Below are 24,692 nucleotides of genomic sequence, written 5' to 3' on the forward strand. Positions count from 1 at the left end.
TAAATATCTGTATTATTTGGTAGATGCAACAGACTCCAGTTCTTCTGAAATGTTAGTCAATTGTTTGTGTGCAGAAATGTATTTTCAATGGATAGATTCACTGCCATCACTGAAAATGTATGTCATCCATCACATTGCAAGCAGAACAGTAGAGAAGTAGAAATCTGTTTGAATTATAATTAAGTTGATTCGGTGTTGTAGGCTAGACATAGCTGCTCTGCTCTAAAAATATCTACTTCTTGCACAGTAGGCCTATTTATCATTGTCCATCAAATCTTATCAGTGACAGACGCCGAAGGCAAAGATGAACACTTTTTGAGCCTGTGGGCGTTCCGTCTCTTCTGCTGTTCCATTTCTACGTTGACACATTCAGAGCTAGCTAGGCAGCAATAGTTCAACTAGGCAGAGGTAGGAACAGGGTGTGTTTCACACAAATGGCTCAACATTTACAATGAAGAACATTAAATCACCTATATCTTGACGACCACTGCATGCTCAATGACGGTCTGCCGCGGTCTCAGCGATTGACATGGACTCTTGTGACAAGGTACACGGATTTTCTCTGCGAAGTAATGACGGACCCGATTATGTCTGGTTACATGGTACAACTAGCATTAGTTAGCTAATGGGAATATGAAGCAAGCTAGCTAGGCCCAAAACGTATCTGCAGGAAATCATTTCCCTTTCATGTTTTAGAAGTGTCAGTAATTTTACCCGATGTTTGATTATTGTCAATGATTTGATTTGTCATCTAACTAGATCGCTACGCTAGCTAGGCAAGCGTGCAAGTAAAGACAAGTGAACTAGCTAACTGGTTAACTAGCCAGTTAGCTAAGCAGGTTCTATGCGCTTGTCATTTTTGGATGGACAATCTCACATCTCATCTGTTCTCCCAGATTTGCTGATCTATGAACTAGATATGTTTTAATTGAAGCTAACTATATTGAGTATCTCGTCAAACAAGCTATCTAAATAAAGTAGTTACAATACCTATACTGTCACAATGTTTTGACATTACAATTGCCGTTCATGTCAACATCGGTTGACAAGACCGACTTAGTTAGCTCTCTGGGGGAGCTTTGATGTTTGACCCACTGTTAAATAATTAGCTAGATAGTTAGCTAAATATTATAACACGGACCAGGGTAAGTTAACTAGCTAGGTAGTGAACAGTTACCCGAAACTCCCCAGTCTGCAGTGAGTGTGTGGTATATTGTTGACAACTACCTAGCCAGCTGGCCTGCTCTGGAGGAATATCCGGTTCTTCTGCATTTTAATCACATTCCAGTGAGTGACTCCTGCTGCGCATAGAGTAACTTAACTATGATTCAAGTTAGCTACTCTATTATGTGGTCTGATTTACTGTAAGTCCCCGGATGAAGCCCTCTGCTCCTGTGTCACTATCAGACCATCTCAGGGTGTTCATTCTGAGCGTTGTTTGCTGTACTGATGTAGCATTGCATTGCAATGTATTGATTCATAAAAGCAGATGCCACATAGGCTGAGTTTTGGTCCACATGATGTGATGATGGTGCATGGGCGATTCAAGGACCCAAGATGATTTCATGCTTGTGACTTTAAATAATGATATAATAATAATATGCCATTTAGCAGACGCTTTTATCCAAAGCGACTTAGTCATGTGTGCATACATTTTTACGTATGGGTGGTCCCGGGGATCGAACCCACTACCCTGGCGTTACAAGCGCCATGCTCTACCAATTGAGCTACATAGAACCACCCATAAATGTAGTTTACATGCACACTCTCTCGCTCAGCCACAATCTCTCCCCCTTCCACCACTGTCTACTGCGCCCTCTCTTGCCCCCTCCCATTCAACAACAGTAAAAGAACAATACAACTTCTCTCTTTCCAGCTGAGAATGTTAGAAGACAATGAATCAGAGACAAATGCTTGAAAGGACAAAGGGTTTGATGGTGTGATGGTTGATGGCCCAGTAGTCCCACCAGCCCAGTGCTGCCCTGCCCGTTTCACCACACATCTGGAGCTGAGCTCAATGCATTTACATGACATTTGACATTTTAGTTATTTAGCAGACGAACTTATCCAGAGCGACTTACAGGAGCAATTAAGGTTAAGTGCCTTGCTCTAGGGCACATCGATAGATTTTTCACCTAGTCGGCTCGGGATTCGAACCAGCAAACTTTCGGTTACTGGCCTAACCCTCTAACCGCTAGGCTACCTGCCAATGCCTCTTCCATAATCGCTGCTGTTCTCTCTCTTTCTCTCTCCAACACGCATACACCCCCTCCCCCCTGCAGCCTTTGCCACAATCGCTGCCATTCTCACTCACAACCCAGGCGCTAATCAATCAATCACATACAACTCAGTCTGAACAAACAGCCCACACCTTCACACCAGTGGAATGGAGAATGGCGCCCAGAGCTAAAGAACCCAGACCTGGACAGTCAGGGACTCCCTGTCCGAGTCTCCCCCAGCCAGGGCACACATATTGGGAGGTTTGGAGTCTCTTTCCCCTGGTGGACTAGGGCTGGAGCCCTATAGCCATACTATGAGTCATGATTGACTCTGTTGTAGCTAATTGTGTAATTGGCTTATCCTGGTTGGGCCACCGTCCTCACTCCTCACCTGATCCTCTCAGGCCTAATCCTGTAACTGCGTCCCCTGTCACCTATAGCTAGGCCCACCTCCTGTAACATCACCTATAGCTAGCCATGCCTACCTCCTGTAACATCACCTATAGCTAGCCAGGCCTACCTCCTGTAACATCACCTATAGCTAGCTAGGACCACCTCCTGTAACATGACCTATAGCTAGCCAGGCCTACCTCCTGTAACATGACCTATAGCTAGCCAGGCCTACCTCCTGTAACATGACCTATAGCTAGCCAGGCCTACCTCCTGTAACATGACCTATAGCTAGCCAGGCCTACCTCCTGTAACATGACCTATAGCTAGCCAGGCCTACCTCCTGTAACATGACCTATAGCTAGCCAGGCCTACCTCCTGTAACATGACCTATAGCTAGCCAGGCCTACCTCCTGTAACATCACCTATAGCTAGCCAGGCCTACCTCCTGTAACATGACCTATAGCTAGCCAGGCCCACCTCCTGTAACATCACCTATAGCTAGCCAGGCCTACCTCCTGTAACATCACCTATAGCTAGCCAGGCCTACCTCCTGTAACATCCCTCGTACCAAGTAACCAACCCCCCCTTTAGAATAACTACCCCCTAAAGTTTAAATTGACCCATCTCTCCACTATCAGCATCCCTTGTCATCTAAAGTAACACAACCAACCCCTCTGTTTTGTGTAACTAACCTCCCCTGATCATCCACAGTAACCAGCCCTCTTTAGAGCAGGCCTAACCATCAAACCTCATACGGAAACAAAGCATGGTTAATTTAAAATGTCCGATTTTTCATTAGGCTTAATTCCATGACAGTATATGGCACCAAAGTTTAGGCCACAGTAGGCTGCCGTCTAGTATACTGCAGGGTATTGTTTTCAGCTGGCTACGTCACCCCTAGTGCTCTGTGTAGACCAGTCAGGACCCCTGGATCTATCAGACATCAGCCCACACTGCCCACAGACAGTACAGTAGCACTGGGTAACAATGGCTGTGTGTGTGTGTGTTCACTGCTGTACTGATGCTGGATTCATACATTCCGACCCTGGCTGGGAGAATGGAGTGTCTTTGTGTCGTGAACTCTGTCAACTCTCCCTTTCTCTCTACTCTTCCTCTCCTCCTCCCTTCCTACGCAGACGCTCGCGAGCAGTTTGGATGAAATGGTTGAATAACATGTATGTGTACATTTATTTTGCAACGCGAGCGGTGTGGTCAGCATGTAAGGCCTGTGATTCAGTCAACATGATGTCAATGGTCAGTTTTGATAAGAGGTAAACCTAGATAAACAGTCCAATGGTCATAACTTAGTAGTCAGGCCCATATCAGAGTTTCCATATCAGTGTTTAACGTCCCCTGAAGCAGCATTCAGGAGTACAAACACCAACATTCATTCAATTGATACCAACATTTGATTTGGTCCAGGCAACAGAGCAGGGGGGGAGGAGAGGGAACAGTGGGGTGGGGTTGAGGAGAGGGGAGGGAACAGTGGGGTGGGGTTGAGGAGAGGGGAGGGAACAGTGGTGTGGTGTTGAGGAGAGGGGAGGGAACAGTGGGGTGGGGTTGAGGGGAGTGAACAGTGGGGTTGAGGGGAGGGAACAGTGGGGTGGGGTTGAGGAGAGGGGAGGGAACAGTGGGGTGGGGTTGAGGGGAGGGAACAGTGGGGTTGAGGGGAGGGAACAGTGGGGTGGGGTTGAGGAGAGGGGAGGGAATAGTGGGGTGGGGTTGAGGAGAGGGGAGGGAATAGTGGGGTGGGGTTGAGGAGAGGGGAGGGAATAGTGGGGTGGGGTTGAGGAGAGGGGAGGGAATAGTGGAGTGGGGTTGAGGAGAGGGGAGGGAATAGTGGAGTGGGGTTGAGGAGAGGGGAGGGAATAGTGGAGTGGGGTTGAGGAGAGGGGAGGGAATAGTGGGGTGGGGTTCAGGAGAGGGGAGGGAATAGTGGAGTGGGGTTGAGGAGAGGGAATAGTGGGGTGGGGTTGAGGAGAGGGGAGGGAACAGTGGGGTGGGGTTGAGGAGAGGAGAGGGAATAGTGGAGTGGGGTTGAGGAGAGGGAATAGTGGGGTGGGGTTCAGGAGAGGGGAGGGAATAGTGGAGTGGGGTTCAGGAGAGGGGAGGGAATAGTGGAGTGGGGTTGAGGAGAGGGAATAGTGGGGTGGGGTTGAGGAGAGGGGAGGGAACAGTGGGGTGGGGTTGAGGAGAGGAGAGGGAATAGTGGAGTGGGGTTGAGGAGAGGGAATAGTGGGGTGGGGTTGAGGAGAGGGGAGGGAACAGTGGGGTGGGGTTGAGGAGAGGAGAGGGAATAGTGGGGTGGGGTTGAGGGGAGGGAACAGTGGGGTGGGGTTGAGGAGAGGAGAGGGAATAGTGGAGTGGGGTTGAGGAGAGGGAATAGTGGGGAGGGAACAGTGGGGTGGGGTTGAGGAGAGGAGAGGGAATAGTGGAGTGGGGTTGAGGAGAGGGAATAGTGGGGTGGGGTTGAGGAGAGGGGAGGGAACAGTGGGGTGGGGTTGAGGAGAGGAGAGGGAATAGTGGGGTGGGGTTGAGGGGAGGGAACAGTGGGGTGGGGTTGAGGAGAGGAGAGGGAATAGTGGAGTGGGGTTGAGGAGAGGGAATAGTGGGGTGGGGTTGAGGAGAGGGGAGGGAACAGTGGGGTGGGGTTGAGGAGAGGAGAGGGAATAGTGGGGTGGGGTTGAGGAGAGGGGAGGGAATAGTGGGGTGGGGTTGAGGAGAGGGGCGGGAACAGTGGGGTGGGGTTGAGGAGAGGGGCGGGAACAGTGGGGTGGGGGTTGAGGAGAGGGGCGGGAACAGTGGGGTGGGGTTGAGGGGAGGGAACAGTGGGGTTGAGGAGAGGGGAGGGAACAGTGGGGTTGAGGAGAGGGGAGGGAACAGTGGGGTGGGGTTGAGGAGAGGGGAGGGAACAGTGGGGTGGGGTTGAGGAGAGGGGAGGGGAGGGGAGGGAACAGTGGGGTGGGGTTGAGGAGAGGGGAGGGAACAGTGGGGTAGAGGGGAGGGAACAGTGGGGTTGAGGAGAGGGGAGGGAACAGTGGGGTGGGGTTGAGGAGAGGGGAGGGAACAGTGGGGTTGAGGAGAGGGGAGGGAACAGTGGGGTGGGGTTGAGGAGAGGGGAGGGAACAGTGGGGTGGGGTTGAGGAGAGGGGAGGGGAGGGGAGGGAACAGTGGGGTGGGGTTGAGGAGAGGGGAGGGAACAGTGGGGTAGAGGGGAGGGGAGGGAACAGTGGGGTGGGGTTGAGGAGAGGGGAGGGAACAGTGGGGTGGGGTTGAGGAGAGGGGAGGGGAGGGGAGGGAACAGTGGGGTGGGGTTGAGGAGAGGGGAGGGAACAGTGGGGTAGAGGGGAGGGAACAGTGGGGTTGAGGAGAGGGGAGGGAACAGTGGGGTGGGGTTGAGGAGAGGGGAGGGAACAGTGGGGTGGGGTTGAGGAGAGGGGAGGGGAGGGGAGGGAACAGTGGGGTGGGGTTGAGGAGAGGGGAGGGAACAGTGGGGTAGAGGGGAGGGAACAGTGGGGTTGAGGAGAGGGGAGGGAACAGTGGGGTGGGGTTGAGGAGAGGGGAGGGAACAGTGGGGTGGGGTTGAGGAGAGGGGAGGGGAGGGAACAGTGGGGTGGGGTTGAGGAGAGGGGAGGGAACAGTGGGGTAGAGGGGAGGGAACAGTGGGGTTGAGGAGAGGGGAGGGAACAGTGGGGTTGAGGAGAGGGGAGGGAACAGTGGGGTAGAGGGGAGGGAACAGTGGGGTGGGGTTGAGGAGAGGGGAGGGAACAGTGGGGTGGGGTTGAGGAGAGGGGAGGGGAGGGGAGGGAACAGTGGGGTGGGGTTGAGGAGAGGGGAGGGAACAGTGGGGTAGAGGGGAGGGAACAGTGGGGTTGAGGAGAGGGGAGGGAACAGTGGGGTGGGGTTGAGGAGAGGGGAGGGAACAGTGGGGTTGAGGAGAGGGGAGGGAACAGTGGGGTGGGGTTGAGGAGAGGGGAGGGAACAGTGGGGTGGGGTTGAGGAGAGGGGAGGGGAGGGGAGGGAACAGTGGGGTGGGGTTGAGGAGAGGGGAGGGAACAGTGGGGTAGAGGGGAGGGGAGGGAACAGTGGGGTGGGGTTGAGGAGAGGGGAGGGAACAGTGGGGTGGGGTTGAGGAGAGGGGAGGGGAGGGGAGGGAACAGTGGGGTGGGGTTGAGGAGAGGGGAGGGAACAGTGGGGTAGAGGGGAGGGAACAGTGGGGTTGAGGAGAGGGGAGGGAACAGTGGGGTGGGGTTGAGGAGAGGGGAGGGAACAGTGGGGTGGGGTTGAGGAGAGGGGAGGGGAGGGAACAGTGGGGTGGGGTTGAGGAGAGGGGAGGGAACAGTGGGGTAGAGGGGAGGGAACAGTGGGGTTGAGGAGAGGGGAGGGAACAGTGGGGTTGAGGAGAGGGGAGGGAACAGTGGGGTAGAGGGGAGGGAACAGTGGGGTTGAGGAGAGGGGAGGGAACAGTGGGGTTGAGGAGAGGGGAGGGAACAGTGGGGTTGAGGAGAGGGGAGGGAACAGTGGGGTGGGGTTGAGGAGAGGGGAGGGAACAGTGGGGTGGGGTTGAGGAGAGGGGAGGGGAGGGGAGGGAACAGTGGGGTGGGGTTGAGGAGAGGGGAGGGAACAGTGGGGTAGAGGGGAGGGAACAGTGGGGTTGAGGAGAGGGGAGGGAACAGTGGGGTGGGGTTGAGGAGAGGGGAGGGAACAGTGGGGTGGGGTTGAGGAGAGGGGAGGGAACAGTGGGGTGGGGTTGAGGAGAGGGGAGGGGAGGGAACAGTGGGGTAGAGGGGAGGGAACAGTGGGGTGGGGTTGAGGAGAGGGGAGGGAACAGTGGGGTGGGGTTGAGGAGAGGGGAGGGAACAGTGGGGTGGGGTTGAGGAGAGGGGAGGGAACAGTGGGGTGGGGTTGAGGAGAGGGGAGGGGAGGGGAGGGAACAGTGGGGTGGGGTTGAGGAGAGGGGAGGGAACAGTGGGGTAGAGGGGAGGGAACAGTGGGGTTGAGGAGAGGGGAGGGAACAGTGGGGTGGGGTTGAGGAGAGGGGAGGGAACAGTGGGGTTGAGGAGAGGGGAGGGAACAGTGGGGTGGGGTTGAGGAGAGGGGAGGGAACAGTGGGGTGGGGTTGAGGAGAGGGGAGGGGAGGGGAGGGAACAGTGGGGTGGGGTTGAGGAGAGGGGAGGGAACAGTGGGGTAGAGGGGAGGGGAGGGAACAGTGGGGTGGGGTTGAGGAGAGGGGAGGGAACAGTGGGGTGGGGTTGAGGAGAGGGGAGGGGAGGGGAGGGAACAGTGGGGTGGGGTTGAGGAGAGGGGAGGGAACAGTGGGGTAGAGGGGAGGGAACAGTGGGGTGGGGTTGAGGAGAGGGGAGGGAACAGTGGGGTGGGGTTGAGGAGAGGGGAGGGGAGGGAACAGTGGGGTGGGGTTGAGGAGAGGGGAGGGAACAGTGGGGTAGAGGGGAGGGAACAGTGGGGTTGAGGAGAGGGGAGGGAACAGTGGGGTTGAGGAGAGGGGAGGGAACAGTGGGGTAGAGGGGAGGGAACAGTGGGGTTGAGGAGAGGGGAGGGAACAGTGGGGTTGAGGAGAGGGGAGGGAACAGTGGGGTTGAGGAGAGGGGAGGGAACAGTGGGGTGGGGTTGAGGAGAGGGGAGGGAACAGTGGGGTGGGGTTGAGGAGAGGGGAGGGGAGGGGAGGGAACAGTGGGGTGGGGTTGAGGAGAGGGGAGGGAACAGTGGGGTAGAGGGGAGGGAACAGTGGGGTTGAGGAGAGGGGAGGGAACAGTGGGGTGGGGTTGAGGAGAGGGGAGGGAACAGTGGGGTGGGGTTGAGGAGAGGGGAGGGAACAGTGGGGTGGGGTTGAGGAGAGGGGAGGGGAGGGAACAGTGGGGTGGAGGGGAGGGAACAGTGGGGTAGAGGGGAGGGAACAGTGGGGTTGAGGAGAGGGGAGGGAACAGTGGGGTTGAGGAGAGGGGAGGGAACAGTGGGGTTGAGGAGAGGGGAGGGAACAGTGGGGTTGAGGAGAGGGGAGGGAACAGTGGAGTTGAGGAGAGGGGAGGGAACAGTGGGGTAGAGGGGAGGGAACAGTGGGGTTGAGGAGAGGGGAGGGAACAGTGGGGTTGAGGAGAGCGGAGGAGAGGGGAGGGTACAGTGGGGTTGAGGAGAGGGGAGGGAACAGTGGGGTTGAGGAGAGGGGAGGGAACAGTGGGGTGGGGTTGAGGGGAGGGAACAGTGGGGTGGTAGAGAGGAGAGGGTCTGGGTTTCTTCAGTTTCACCCGGACCCATCCATCCAGACAGACTAGTAAAAGATCATTGAGAGTACTTTGTCTAAATTATTTTATGACACTGAGCTGCTTGACCTGTTGTAAATATGTCACAGCTTTGACCCAGGCTATCTGTCACCCTGCTGCTGTCCCATCTAGTGGCCTACAGTCTCTTTACAGTGCTACTAGAGCAGTAGGCTGCATCTCATCTGACCTATTCAAACTCTGGAGGACATTGTTTGAAAGAATGGATAATTGTCATCCTTTGTATTTTATTTTCAGAGAGTTTGGCCTATGTTGACTTGACGTGAGCACTGTGGTTTGTGATGTGTAGGCTAGCTGTAGAGGTATGATTTTCCGCGTACTTTGTGACGCACATTTTATGATGCATATTTTATGACCTGTATTATTTGTACATTTCATCACATCACAGCCCTCCTACACACACCACACCACACACACAAACAAACCACCTCCTCTGTCCCTGTGGCATGGTGGCAATAGAGGCAGGCCCACATCATTAAATAGAACAATTGAAATAAAGGATATTTATGGGTAGGCCGGACCCTAGTTGACGTTGTCTTTAGAGACCTTATGTAAGACGTAGTTAGTTAGCTACTAGTGTAATCTCTTTGGGAAGAATGAGCAGCTAAATATAGCTGGCCCGTAAAGAGGATGCTGGGTGACTGAGTCATTACTACCCCGGCTCTGCTGGTGGCTCTGAGGTGAAGTTTCCCCTAGGTACAGATCTAGGATCAGCTTCCCCTCCCCCAATCCTAACCTAAACCAATAGTGGGGGAAATGCAAAACTGACTCAAGATCAGCATCTAAGTGGAAACTTCAGGGCCAGATTTGGACCAGGCAGGGCCGTAGGAAAGGAATGTCTCAGGACAGAATGGCTGATGGTAGGAGTGCTACCTAGTGTTTAATGTTAGTGGTAGCTGGTAGGGAGAGGGGCTCTTTGGATGAAAGGGTCTATTATCATTTTTTTAACCAACAAAGCATACAGTGGGGGAAAAAAGTATTTAGTCAGCCACCAATGGTGCAAGTTCTCCCACTTAAAAAGATGAGAGAGGCCTGTAATTTTCATCATAGGTACACGTCAACTATGACAGACAAATTGAGAGAAAAAAAATCCAGAAAATCACATTGTAGGATTTTTAATGAATTTATTTGCAAATTATGGTGGAAAATAAGTATTTGGTCACCTACAAACAAGCAAGATTTCTGGCTCTCACAGACCTGTAACTTCTTCTTTAAGAGGCTCCTCTGTCCTCCACTCGTTACCTGTATTAATGGCACCTGTTTGAACTTGTTATCAGTATAAAAGACACCTGTCCACAACCTCAAACAGTCACACTCCAAACTCCACTATGGCCAAGACCAAAGAGCTGTCAAAGGACACCAGAAACAAAATTGTAGACCTGCACCAGGCTGGGAAGACTGAATCTGCAATAGGTAAGCAGCTTGGTTTGAAGAAATCAACTGTGGGAGCAATTATTAGGAAATGGAAGACATACAAGACCACTGATAATCTCCCTCGATCTGGGGCTCCACGCAAGATCTCACCCCGTGGGGTCAAAATGATCACAAGAACGATGAGCAAAAATCCCAGAATCACACGGGGGGACCTAGTGAATGACCTGCAGAGAGCTGGGACCAAAGTAACAAAGCCTACCATCAGTAACACACTATGCCGCCAGGGACTCAAATCATGCAGTGCCAGACGTGTCCCCCTGCTTAAGCCAGTACATGTCCAGGCCCGTCTGAAGTTTGCTAGAGTGCATTTGGATGATCCAGAAGAGGATTGGGAGAATGTCATATGGTCAGATGAAACCAAAATATAACTTTTTGGTAAAAACTCAACTCGTCGTGTTTGGAGGACAAAGAATGCTGAGTTGCATCCAAAGAACACCATACCTACTGTGAAGCATGGGGGTGGAAACATCATGCTTTGGGGCTGTTTTTCTGCAAAGGGACCAGGACGACTGATCCGTGTAAAGGAAAGAATGAATGGGGCCATGTATCGTGAGATTTTGAGTGAAAACCTCCTTCCATCAGCAAGGGCATTGAAGATGAAACGTGGTTGGGTCTTTCAGCATGACAATGATCCCAAACACACCGCCCGGGCAACGAAGGAGTGGCTTCGTAAGAAGCATTTCAAGGTCCTGGAGTGGCCTAGCCAGTCTCCAGATCTCAACCCGATAGAAAATCTTTGGAGGGAGTTGAAAGTCCGTGTTGCCCAGCGACAGCCCCAAAACATCACTGCTCTAGAGGAGATCTGCATGGAGGAATGGGCCAAAATACCAGCAACCGTGTGTGAAAACCTTGTGAAGACTTACAGAAAACGTTTGACCTGTGTCATTGCCAACAAAGGGTATATAACAAAGTATTGAGAAACTTTTGTCATTGACCAAATACTTATTTTCCACCATAATTTGCAAATAAATTCATTAAAAATCCTACAATGTGATTTTCTGGATTTTTTTTCCTCATTTTGTCTGTCATAGCTGACGTGTACCTATGATGAAAATTACAGGCCTCTCTCATCTTTTTAAGTGGGAGAACTTGCACAATTGGTGGCTGACTAAATACTTTTTTCCCCCACTGTAACAGTTCCAAGGCATGCTGTATTGTGCAAATGCTGTATTGTGGCATAACTTAATAGGAAAAAACACCAAAGGTATTGGACTGTGTGTGTTCTAAGGCCCTCAGTCGGTCATGTTCTCTGTGAGTACAAGGAGACAGTGCTCTCCACTCTGATCAGATCAGTATCAGGCCAACCAGGAAGTGGTTCTATTGCACCAGGTTACATGTTGCTGTGTCTGTCTGCTACAGTCACACGTCCCCTGATCACACTGCTCGAAGGTCAACACTTTGTTAGGCTTTCTATGTCTGCGACCAAATTGGCACCCTATTCCTTAAATAAGGAAGTAGCCTTGTCCAAGCCAAAACAGTCCATAGGTCAGGAGCCTATCGTCTGGTTCTTTAGGCATCTTGATGTACTGTAGACTACTCCTGGGCAGGATGCTAGTCTATCGCAGGGCCCCATGTGCCCTGGTCAAAAGTAGTACACTATTGTATTAAGGTGTCATTTCAGAGACAGCCATTGACTCCAACTCTCCATTCTCAGACCCAGTGAAAAGTTTTTTCTCTTGGTGCCAGTTGTTTCATTTGTCCTGAAGGAACTAGTTCTGTTGTTTTGCCTGTGTCGTGGTGATGTGACGACAGTCATGGGTTATATTAATAATTAGTCTAGCCTGGCTTCCCCAACTAGCTGCTCCTTAGGTAACATTCCTACTCACACTTTGTAGTCCAGTCATATAGCCTAGGGGTGTCAGTCTCTAAATCAGATATCTACTGACTGACAGCCTACTCTCCAGTCCTGTGTGATTGATCTTAGACTTAGTTGTCTATGGATTGTAGATGGATCCTTGATGTTACCCCTTGGGTTACTAAAACACCTCATAAGTTACAGGAAACCTTCACACAGTGAGTGTGATGTCGGTACCAGCTGATATATGTCGATTTATCACTGATTGTGGTGGATCGTTTATACAGCACACAAATTGAACCACGTTCACTGAGTCATGAACATATCCTAATATGGGTACACTTTAACTGCTGTTATTTTGGCACAAAAGTGAGAGGCCGATCACTCCTGAGTGTGTCTGGTGCGTTGCGAGGTGATCCTGTCCAGTCAGGTCCTGTCTTCTCCTGTCCAGCCAGTTCCTGTCCTGTCAGGTCCTGTCCAGTCAGGTCCTGTCTTCTCCTGTCCAGCCAGTTCCTGTCAAGTCATGTCCTCTCCTGTCCAGTCAGTTCCTGTCCAGGCAGGTCCTGTCTTCTCCTGTCCAGCCAGTTCCTGTCGAGTCATGTCCTCTCCTGTCCAGTCAGTTCCTGTCCAGGCAGGTCCTGTCCTCTCCTGTCCAGTCAGGTCCTGTCTGTGATGTCAGCATCTGACTGCCTCTGTATCTCCTTGCAGGATGTGAAACTGTCAGCCGAAGTGGAGCCGTTTATCCCACAAAAGAAAGGTCTGGAAGGAGCCCTGGTCACCATGAGCCTGTCTGGAGGAGAAGGAGGGGGAGGAGGAGGAGGAGGGGGGGTGGAGGAGCCCACCCCTATCCCCAGCTACCTCATCACCTGCTACCCTTTTGTCCAGGAGAACCAACCCAACAGGTAGGTACAGCACCCTATATCATATATTATGCACCCTAGTCCCTAAATCATGCAGCCTACACCCTACACACTAAGGGCAGGTTTCCTGGACACAGATTAAGCCTAGTCCTGGACTAAAAACCATATTCAATGGAGAATCTCTGAGCGCATGCCTTTTAATCCAAGACTAGGCTTAATCTGTGTCCGGTAAACTGGCCCTAAGAGCCTGAGGTGCGACTGTCACTGATGTAATGAATCTGTATTAGGAGCTACCCTGCCTCTGTCCCTGAGCCACTGACAGTTAGCCTAGCATTAGCTCTGAAAGGATCTCTATGGAATCCAGGAATATTCCCATTTCTGACACTCCTCCAGGAACGTGCCTGTGCCCATGTCAGTAGGAAAACTGATGGTGTCTTCTTTCTGATTCACCTATGGAAAAGCCCATAAACAGTGTGTGTTATACACAACTAGGCTGTGAATGGTCAGTTACCACCCAGGGATGTGATCAGGGCCTAAAAATATACCAGCCACTCAGATGTTTTACCAGCCAAAATATTGTTTCGCCGTACATACATATAAAAACACACCAAAAACAGACGACCATGCTTTGTAATGTTTCTAAAACAAGAAATGTATTAGTAAGAAATAATGTGGTATATTGCTCATTTTCAATTCATTTTTTAGGACTGGAGTCTTTTAACCAAAATATCAGAGACAAATTGTTCAGCTGGCCCTTTAAGGGCGGGAGGTTACCTTGGTGTGTGAGTGAGATTTGGGTTCTGACTCTTTACTATCAGTTGAAGCAACAGACTCAAACTAACGTAACGTTGAAACACAAACAAGCTTGTGAGCAAAACAATGTAAACGGCCAAGAAACACGAGGTCAAAGTCTCACTTTGTAGATGTTCGCATAAATTAGACCAACTTTTATACCTGTGTGCAGCGCCTCCAAATGAATCTATCAGCACTTCACTCAGTGAGCTCAGCTCCTCTGCCAGGCAGTGTTGCTGCGTGAGATGGGATATATGATTCCTATTTCTTTGTGCAATTAGCAGCTATGAAACCCTAACTCACACGTGCTCATACTTGACTTTTGACTTTTTATTCACGAATGTAATGCTCGCACTGTAGAGCCCTGCACATTGACCACCCGCCAATGTGGCTGGTGAAATAGACATTACCTTCATCTAACCCCAGATGGGGGTGTTAATGTTATGCCCTGGATGTGACTGAGAGCTGAAGACCTGTGTGTGTTCTGTGCGGTTCTCTTTGTCAGGGGTGATCTGCCTCATCCTGCACACGTTCATTTCTTCATTTCCTTCCTGTCTGTTTTGAATACCAGGAAGTGGTCTGCGCTCTAGACCGCTGGCTGTGAAAATGTCGTCTGGATCCGTATCAGCCAGAGTGCCACACACACACAGTCAGCTCGACACTGATATCAGCATTGTATCAAGCTGTCTCTTAGCTTGACACAGTTTTCTCTGGCCTCCTATGGGTATATTAGTCTTAATATGTTGCAGTATATTCATACAATCATCACTACACCAATCATTTCTTCTCTCCCACCCCTCTACAGACAACAGCACCCCATGTATAGCGGAGGAGGGGACCTGCGCTGGCAGCAGCCCAACCCCACCCCAGGTGGTCCGTACCTGGCTTACCCCATCCTGTCCTCCCCCCAGCCGCCAGTCTCCAACGACTACACCTACTACCAGATCATGCCTGCCCCCTGCCCCCCCATGATGGGCTTTTACCAGGTAGGTATCTGAAAGGTTAGGGGTTAGAGGCAGACCAGTAGTCAGAAGGTTGCTAGTTCAAATCCTGGGCGCGAGGAGATAGAACTGGAAACTGAATTAGCAACCTGGAGGGCTGCTGGTGTCAGATCCCAGGTACTATTCTCTGTCAATGTGGCCTTTAGAAAGGCAGGTAGTGGAGTGTGTGTTGTCTTTGGTTTTTGGGAGAAGATGTTTACAAGACTTGTAGCCTGAAGAGATGGTTAGGAGGAGAGAAGAAGTGGAGGATAAATGTTCATTGTCACAGCTGGATAATAAAGTTGTTCTGTTCCTCTACCAGCCCTTCCCAGGAACGTACGCCGGACCCCTGCAGCCTGGCGTGGTAAACCCTGTATCAGCTGACGTCAGCGAGAGACCGTCCCCTCCCCGACAGGCGTTTGGACTAGCAAATCAGAGAGGAGGGAGGGGCATGGTCAGACCTGCCGTTCTACCCAAGGTAAGAGGTTAGAGGTCAAACGTGTTATTCTGCTGGTCTATCCTAAAGCAAGGTGCTCAGCTCCATTCTTCAATTTGACACTATTGATTACATTATCAGTTAATACCGTCAATGAATTAATTAATTAATACCATTAATTGGCCAGAGAGTCGTATAACATCAATATACAAAATAATGTTGAATGTTATTATAGTCTATGTTCAATCAGCAGCAGCAGGTGGGGTTGTGTCAGCCCCTTAAGGACAGGAGGCCCCCCATGAGGACTGTAGCTGTCCAGAAGGAGATGTGTTCCTCAGGGCCAGTCGGACGGACCAAGACAGTCCTACTGGTGGACGCTGCCCAGCAGACTGGTACGTATATAGACCAGGAACATACTAGTACCAATACCAGTAACATGGTAGTACCAGTACCAGTAATATTCTAGTACCAATACCAGTACCAGCACCAATACTAGTACATTCTAATACATTCTAGTACTAGTTAAGCCCAGGTTTTGACTCAGGTTTGCATTGCCAAACCCCTGTATACTGGTCTAATGTATGTCCACAGATGATTGACGTGCCTAACTCTTCTCTAACTCCTGTACAGGGTTGTGTACTGACTGTATGTACCTGACTGTGGTCTAAGCCTTCATTACAGCGTTAAGGCTTTACATAATAAAACCTCAGTCAATCACAGCATCTAGATCCTACTGAGCTGAGAGAACAGGTTTAGAATGATGACGCATCATACTGAGACACTATGACTGCGTTTACACAGGCAGCCCAGTCTGATAGTTTTTTCACTAAATGGTCTTTTGACCAATCAGATCAGCTCTGGAAAAGATCTGATGTGAAAAAATCTGATGTGATTGGTCAAAAGACAATTAGTGGGATAAATATCAGAACTGGGCTGACTGTGTAAACGCAGCCTATGATGCCCATCCTGCTGGGAAGACAGTAGGAATGTAGAGTTTCCTGTTGGAGAGGTCTACTCTGCACGTGTGCAGTACGTGTTGTCCTCTGTGACACCTCCGGCTGGGGGAATAACACAACTCAATGCGACTAAGAGTTAGATCCATAATGAGATGGACATCACATTGGTTGTTAACCAGTAAAGGTGCAATAAGCATCTAAATACTACTTCTCTACTTGCTACTGCTTCTGCTTGCTCTTTGGGGTCTAGGCCGGGTTACTGTAGAGCACTTTGTGACAACCGTTGATGTAAAAAAGGCCTTTAATAAATACATTTGGGGCTGGTTTCCTGGAACATGATTATGTCTGGTCCTAGACTAAAAAGCAAGATTATGTCTGGTCCTAGACTCCATTTAAATAGCTCTTTAGTCCAGGACTAGGCTTATTGTATGGATAGACTGATCCGTGATATCTGTCTGCCTGTAGACTTCCCAGGGGACAGTGTGTGTGGTCGGGGTGCGTCGGAGCGGGAACGGGAGCGGGCCAGCCCCCTGCTGTGGAAGAACCTTCCCCGGAGAAGGCTGGCCTCGCACCCTGCCGAGAGCTCCAGCGAGGCGGACATCGACAGCGACAGCGGCTACTGCAGCCCCAAACACAACCAGCAGGCCCCGGGGGCTACGCAACGCACTGCCGACGCTGCTACAGCTCCTACGGTAAGCCCCACCTTTAACCCTAACCATTTACTACTTTATAGTACTATAAACTACTGTGAACCCAAACACTACTGTAGCCCCGGGGCTACAGAACACTCTACCACAGCTCCTACGATGGCAGGTCCTAACTCTAACCCTAACTCTATACTACTGTACTGTAGCCTCAAACACAAGGTAACCCCAGACCTAGCTATAACCTAACCTTCACCTGCATGACTGAAGTGAAATATCTAACATGCTTCTCCTCTCTCTCTCTCTCTCTCTCTCTACAGGGAGTGGATGCAGGTGTAATGACAGGTAGGCTTTGTTTTTATGATTAATAATTGGATTTCTGATAAGACAGATGATTACATTGGCTTTCCCCTTGGCTGTGTCCTCCTCTTAACTTTGTGTGTCTATCTCTGTCTGTGTGTGTGTAGCGGTAAGCTGGGTGAACGTAGCGTCTCAGGCCACTCAGAGGTCGTGGTCAGACAACAGGACCACCCCGTTCCAACGGACAGGGAAGACCACTGATCAGAGGAACTACTTACAGGTACATTGGGCCTCACCTGAGATGATCTTGACCTCACCTGGGCAACTGTAATTATCTCTCTGACCCTCTCCCGCTCATCCCCACTTACTCTCTCTCTCTCTCTTTCTCGCCCCCTCTCCAGCAGGACTTCCATGCAGGGTACTCAGGGGGGCGTGTCTGTCCTAACCCCACCCCCGCAGACACCAACTGTGGTCTGCAGCAGAGACGGCTCCAGCCCGGAGTAGGCCCTGGGACGGCGCTTGCTCCTGAGCCCCTCTACTTCGAGGTGGGAGATATTGACATGAAACTCCCCTCACTCACACACTGCAGCATCTCATTCTGTCTCCTGATGTGGATAAATACAGAAATCATCGGTCACTCAACCTTTCTGCATTTCACAATATGCATTTCAGTTGGAATCAAATCCTTACTTGAGATACAACTGTAACTTGAACTGTCATGTAAATCCTGTATCTCCCATTAATAGGAGATTTCAGTTCCATGTATCTGTTTATTTCCAACTTGGTCAATGTGTATTAGGAGTTAGTGAGGCTTTAGATGTACAAAAGCTGAGGTATTGTATGAAATAGTCCTCAATCAGAATGTAATGGTATGGTAGAGCTGTACTAGTCAGGTGTTTGGTAAAGTCTAAAGTCTGTCTCATCTGTTTCAGGATGAGGAGGAGTTTCCAGAGCTGGTCTCAGGAGGAGGAGCACAGAGGAACAACAAACCAGACCACAACCCTTCCCAGACCCAGAACCAGAACCAACACCAGACCAAACTAACCAAGAACCTGGTGAGAGACCAGCTAAACTCTCCTCCCTTCCTTCCTTGAGGATTTCACAGATTTTTTTTTTGCAAGAAAAAGTTTGATCACAAAACATCTATCCCAGTAGTGACTGTTGTTCCCCCGCTCCTCTCTCTCTCTCCAGCTGGATAACCTTCCAGAGAACTCTCCCATCAACATCGTCCAGACTCCCATCCCAATCACCACCTCCGTCCCCAAGAGGGCAAAGAGTCAGAGGAAGAAGGCCCTGGCTGCTGCCCTGGCTACAGCACAGGAGTACTCTGAGATCAGCATGGAGCAGAGGAAACTACAGGTACCAGCATGCACTCTGTTAGCTAGCTAGGAAACTACAGGTACCAACATGCAATATCTTAGCTAGCTAGGAAACTACAGATACCAGCATGCACTCTGTAAGATAGCTAGGAAACTACAGGTACCAACATGCACTGTTAGCTAGGAAATTACAGGTGACAGCATGTGCTCGGTTAGCTAATCACAGAAAACTACAGATACCAACATGCTCTGTCAGCTAGACATAGTGCAGGACTATAGGCATCTCAATGGAAAAACTATACATAGTTCTATTGTACTACTATGAGTGTGCTGAGCCAGTGTTGCTGTTCCCTGTGTGTGCCTGTAGGAGGCGCTGACCAAAGCAGCAGGAAAGAAGAGTAAGACTCCAGTCCAGTTGGACCTGGGAGACATGCTGGCTGCACTGGAGAAACAACAACAGGCCATGAAGGCTAGACAAATAAACAACACCAAACCACTGTCCTTCACAGGTACACACTGCACCACACACACACTGCACCACACACACACACACACACTGCACCACAAACACACACACACACTGCACCACACACACACACACACTGCACTGCACCGCACCACACATACACACTGCACCACACCACACATACACACTGCACCACACCACACTGCACCGCACCGCACCACACACACTGCACCGCACCACACCCACACACTGCACCACACACACTGCACCGCACCACACACACACTGCACCGGACCACACACACTGCACCGCACCGCACCACACACACTACACCCCACACACACTGCACCGCACCACACACACACTGCACCCCACATACACTGCACCCCACACACACTGCACCGCACCACACACACACTGCACCGCCACTGTCACTCTCTCTCTGACTGCCCTCTCTCTCTCTCTCTGACTGCCCTCTCTCTCTCTCTCTGACTGCCCTCTCTCTCTCTCTGACTGCCCTCTCTCTCTCTCTGACTGCCCTCTCTCTTGCTTTCCAGTGGGTACAGCAGCTCCGTTCCATGGTTCAGGTGCCGGGCCAGGAGCAGGGTCCGGTGTAGCGTCAGTGTTGAAGGCCCAGCAGCCCCACTCTGCCCCCCACAACATGCTGGACTCTAGCGCTCCGCGCCTGAAGAGGGGGAAGGAGAGAGAGATCCCTAAAGTCAAACGACCCACCGCCCTGAAGAAGGTGAGAGGATAGAGCTCTCTCAATGTGTGTCTGTCTTCCTCTCTCTAGCTCTCGCTCTCTCTGCCTCTCTCTTGTCTGTCTGTCTCTCTGTGTGTGTGGGTCTAACCCAGTCTCTGTTCTCTCTGTGTAGATCATTCTGAAGGAGCGTGAGGGGAAGAGGGGGAAGGTGTGTGTGGACCAGACTGCTGCCGGCCAGGATGAACAGGGAGAGGAGGAGCTGCACTTCACTGACGACCTCACACGGGAACCTGCCTCTCAGGAGGGTAGGTACAGGGTTAGGGGTCAGGGGTTAAGGGTCAGAGAGAGGAGGAGCTACACTTCACTGATGACCTCAAACAGGACCTTGGCGGAGTTTGCTCATTTTAGACCATTCCATTGGTCTTAAAGTTAATGCTTTTAAAACTAATACTCCTACTGATCTGCTTGTGTGACATGGTGTTGTCTAATGTACCTCCCTGTGATATTTGGCTCCCTGTCTGTTTCCTGTAGAGAACGGTCTGAGCGTGCCCAGTGATGACGCGTCCCTGTCCCCGGCTAGTCAGAACTCTCCGTACAGCATCACACCTGTTTCCCAGGGTTCCCCTGCCTCCTCCGGCATTGGCAGCCCCATGGCCTCTAACGCCATCACCAAGATACACAGCCGCCGCTTCAGAGAGTGAGTCTCTCTCTCACAGACACACAAATTGTTCTGTACTGAGAATCCTAGCGGTTGAAATGTCATAAACTCATTTGGTGGGTTAGCAACACAAAAGCATTTAGTAACATAAATATCTATCCGCCCAATGGGTGTTTAGAGCAGGGCTATACAATAAGGACTTGCATGTACACACACACTGCTTTGTTTCTTAATGTCTTCAGATGTAGGCCCTTTGTCTCCGCCCAGCTCTTCAGCACTGTGTCAGACAACCTACGACCTCTCTATTATATTTACATTTTAGTTATTTAGCAGACGCTCTTATCCAGAGCCACTTACAGGAGCAATTAGGGTTAAGTGCCTTGCTCAAGGGCACATCGACATATTTTTCACCTAGTCGGCTCGGGGATTAGAACCAGCGACCTTTCGGTTACTGGCACAACGCTCTTAACCACTAAGCTACCTGCCGCCCCACTAAGCTATGCCTCTCCTCTCTTCCTCACACCATATCATACCATATCTACACCAGTGGTTCCCAGACTCCTGTCCTCCAATCCCCCCAACAGCACACGTTGTTGTTGTTGCCCCAGACAAACTCACCTGATTCAACTCATTGGGGGATTGATGATTAGTTGACAAGTTGAATCAGGTGTGTTTATCAGGGGCTACAACCCAACTGTGTACTGTTGGGAGGACTGGAGTTGGGAACTACTGATTTACACAATGGTGTGTGTGTTTTATAATATTGGTCTGTGTATGCATGTGAGTGTTTTCTAATATTGTTTTTTTTGTGTGTGTGTTAACCTGTTTGTGTGTGTGTGTGTGTGTGTGTGTTAACATGTTTGTGTGTGTCCCTCTTAGGATTGGGCCAATATATGATTAAATCAAATATCGTGATATTTGACATTGATGATATTACGTGATGTGCAAGACTACTCTATTTGAAATGTACAAATCAAAACTGAATTTTTACGTCTAAATTAATGAACTGAGCCTTATTTTTTCACCATACTACAATTATTTAATGAGAATGCGACAATAATATCGTAAATAAGATACAAAAATTGCACAGTCTGGAATGATGTAGTCATTAACGGCGCAAAACGATTATATCGGATAGCGCAATATTTGGAGTAGCATATCGTCGAAGAGGTCTCCCCAAATGTTGCCCAACCGTAGTCCCTCTCTCTCTGTTTCTCTGTCTCCAGGTAATGTAACCAGGTATTAAATAAGGAGATTGATGAATGTGTTATCATATTAGTGTCTTTCTCTGTCTCCAGGTACTGTAACCAGGTGTTGAATAAGGAGATCGATGAGAGTGTGACGATGCTGCTGCAAGAGCTGGTCCGGTTCCAGGAGAGGGTTTATCAGAAGGACCCCAGCAAAGCCAAGACCAAACGCAGACTGGTCATGGGCCTTAGAGAGGTCACCAAACACATGAAGCTCCACAAGATCAAGTGTGTCCTCATCTCCCCCAACTGTGAGAAGATCCAGGCCAAAGGTCAGGGGTCATTCTTGTCATTAATCCTTATGTTTTTTGAAAAGGATTGAACCACGGAGTGTACTACTCTACCTGGTCCAATAAGAACACAAGGTTTTTTTTGCAGTTGCAAAGCATTTTGCTACAGTGTGCCTAACTGAACCTGACCCTGATCTTGGGTGAGTGTGGGGTTCCAAATGCATGCTAAATTAATGAATATTTAAAATATTCAACCACATTTGCCATTTTACAGTGTCCACCAGAGGGCGGTAGCATATTGATATGCTCAGCACAGGCTGCATCAAATCTTATACATAAAACTAGTGACTGTATTGTCTATGGCAGGGGTGAGGCTCTGTAAAACATGATAGATAGCCATGACCAGGGAGCAGGACTGTTTATATAGTGATATTTCTACAGTAGTAGTGACTGTGTGTTATTTTATGTTCCAGGGGGTCTAGACGAGGCTCTGTACAACGTCATAGCCATGGCCAGAGAACAGGAGATCCCGTTTGTGTTTGCTCTGGGTAGGAAGGCTCTGGGACGCTGTGTCAACAAACTGGTGCCTGTCAGTGTGGTGGGCATCTTCAACTTCTCTGGAGCAGAGGTAAGACGTTGAACACAAACCTGTCTGTGTGTTTATAACGGTTGTTAATACTGTTAGCAGAGGTAAGGACACACTTATACTGTTAATACCTTAAGTTGGTGTCTTTGTTTACAGAAAAAAAAAAACTAATGAAAGTGTGTAAAATCTTGATGTTATGTCTTTCTCTCTTTCTCTCTCCTCTCCCGTCCTCCACCCCTCCTCCACCCCTCCTTCTCCCCCCTCCTCTAGGGTCTGTTTAACCGGCTGGTGTCTCTGACGGAGGATGCTCGTAAGTCCTACAAGGACATGGTGTCAGCGCTGGAGCAGGAGCAGGCTGAGGAGGCGCTGAAAAACGTCAAGAAGGTCACCCACCACATGGGCCACTCCAGGAACCCCTCCGCCGCCTCCGCCATCTCCTTCTGCTCTGTCATCTCTGAACCCATCTCTGAGGTCAACGAGAAGGAGTACGGTAAGCGATGACCCTGATCCCGACCTTTAACCCTGACTCTGATCCTGACCCATCTTTGAGCTCAGTCTCTCTCTTTACATGAAATCTGAAATCTCTATTTCCCGCTCTCTCCTCCCCCTCTCTCTCTCCTCAGAGACCAACTGGAGGAGTATGGTGGAGTCGTCAGACGGGCTGGAGCCTGTGGAGGCTAAACCCAGCCGCACCGCTGCTTCCTCCGGGTTGCAGAGAGACAACCAGCCCCCCTCCACCACCACTAACCGCAGCCCTTACTCCACTACCCTCCAGCTCAGAGCAGCCGTCCATGCTCCAGCCTCAGGCCCGGGGGAGAGAGAGGAGGGCCGGGCAGACGACCGGTTGGAGCTGGCCTCCCAGCAGAGCACGGAGACAGGTAGCCTGGATGGGAGCTGCAGGGACCTCCTCAACTCCTCCATCACATCCACCACCTCCACCCTGGTCCCTGGTATGCTGGAGGAGGCAGAGGAAGAGGAGGAGGAGGAGGAAGAGTACACACCAGAGCCCATCTCTGTGGAGGTGCCTGCGGTCATCAGCCGTATTGAGTCCTGGGTGTCTAAGACGCTGGAGAACCTTCAGCTGGGGAAGAGCCCGGACAGCACAGAGGAGGAGGAGGAGGAAGAAGAGGAGGAGGAGGGAGGGCAGAGTGAGGAGGAAGAGGAGTTGGATTCTGCTGATGTCACAGAGACGGGACTGGAGAGGACGGAGAATATGGAGGCCAAGAAAATCACTGGCTGATTAGACCTCCTTCATCCCCCGCTCTCCCTCTCTCTCTCTTTCTCTTTTGTTTCTCTCTAAGTTTTCTCTCTCTCTCTCTCTCTCTCTCTCTCTCTGTGTACACTCCATCCCTTGTCTTCCTCACTCCCCCTCTCTCGCACCTGTTCCCCTAACATGCACCCTTTCACCTCTATCACACACTCGTTCCTCCTCTCTCATCCTCTCCTCCCCCTCCCTCTATCTCTCACACAGTTGAACCAGCAGCTCTCCTCTCCTCTGTCTGTAACTTTGGACTTCAGACATTATCTCAGGAATCAGACCATACAAAGACAGACAGACAGACACAGACACATACAGTCACTCACACAGACACAGAGACAGACATACAGTCACTCACACAGACCAACCTTCAGACTGCAGAACTCTCCTGGTCTCTCTGATGGATAGACTCCTCTGTTCCTCTCATCCTCCTCTCACTGATGTGGACCTGAAACAACTGCCTCACCTAAACTGGACTGGACTGGTCTGGTCTGGTCGATCTGGCATCGACTGGTCTGACATCGAATGGGCTCGACTGGTCTGGTCTGGTCTGGCTAAGGGAAGCCCAGGCCTGGTTCCCTTCCTACCACTCCAGGTTTCCCCAGGATAGGAAGAGGCTGTGAGGAGAGGCTTCCCCTCTGTCTGTATGACGCAGAGCCACCGAGATGATAGAACTCTCAATGAGACTGCTGACTGTAAAAAGAGAACTCTCCCTCCTTTTAGAGAGCCACCCTCCCTCCGTCATCCCTGGGTTTTTCATAGTGAAGGAGAAGAGTCTGGCGGTTCAGTCCAAGCAGAAGATTGCTGAGCCCCTGCAGAGCTGAGTTTACAGCTGTGTGTGTGTGTGTGTGTGTGTGTGTCCCCCATCATCAAAGGCTTATGTTATAGCGTCGTCATCCTTCCCATGTTTATTACCTGTATCTGCTTCATCGTATGTTCCCCCACTGTGTAACTACAGCTTTATCTCAATCCAATACAACTCCATTCTATTCTGACCTGTCTGCGTTGTTTATTCCCCCACTGTGTTGTCATAGCATGCTCTGGGAGGGAGGGACTTGTGTAGGATACTTATTGCTTATTGGTTGGTTGCTTGTGTATTAGTTTCCTATTGGCTTTAGGA

The 24,692-nt window shown here is 50.6% G+C and overlaps 1 protein-coding gene across 5 annotated transcripts; it reads left to right on the top strand.

Moving 5' to 3' along the window:
• Positions 1-373: 373 nt before the first annotated feature.
• Positions 374-24,560, top strand: LOC311120256 (selenocysteine insertion sequence-binding protein 2-like). 5 transcript variants are annotated; one of them, XM_084194882.1, is made up of 19 exons: positions 374-547; positions 12,846-13,039; positions 14,595-14,775; positions 15,092-15,247; positions 15,459-15,597; positions 16,627-16,853; positions 17,126-17,150; positions 17,273-17,385; positions 17,510-17,650; positions 18,038-18,160; positions 18,297-18,464; positions 18,792-18,933; positions 19,448-19,635; positions 19,766-19,898; positions 20,125-20,290; positions 21,550-21,770; positions 22,202-22,356; positions 22,585-22,804; positions 22,938-24,560. In XM_084194882.1, exons 1-19 carry the CDS (start codon positions 530-532, stop codon positions 23,552-23,554), a joined length of 3,327 nt encoding a protein of 1,108 aa, XP_084051008.1. In that variant the 5' UTR covers positions 374-529; the 3' UTR covers positions 23,555-24,560. The 5 variants fall into 5 exon arrangements, with proteins under 5 accessions (XP_084051008.1, XP_084051005.1, XP_084051004.1 ...); XM_084194879.1 differs by having other exon boundaries at positions 392-547; positions 15,441-15,597; XM_084194878.1 differs by having other exon boundaries at positions 461-547; positions 15,441-15,597; positions 17,507-17,650.
• The last annotated feature ends 132 nt before the right edge of the window (positions 24,561-24,692 follow it).

The sequence above is a fragment of the Coregonus lavaretus genome, assembly GCF_964263955.1.
Source record: "Coregonus lavaretus genome assembly, contig: HAP1_SCAFFOLD_161, whole genome shotgun sequence".
Classification (NCBI taxonomy): Eukaryota; Metazoa; Chordata; class Actinopteri; order Salmoniformes; family Salmonidae; genus Coregonus; species Coregonus lavaretus.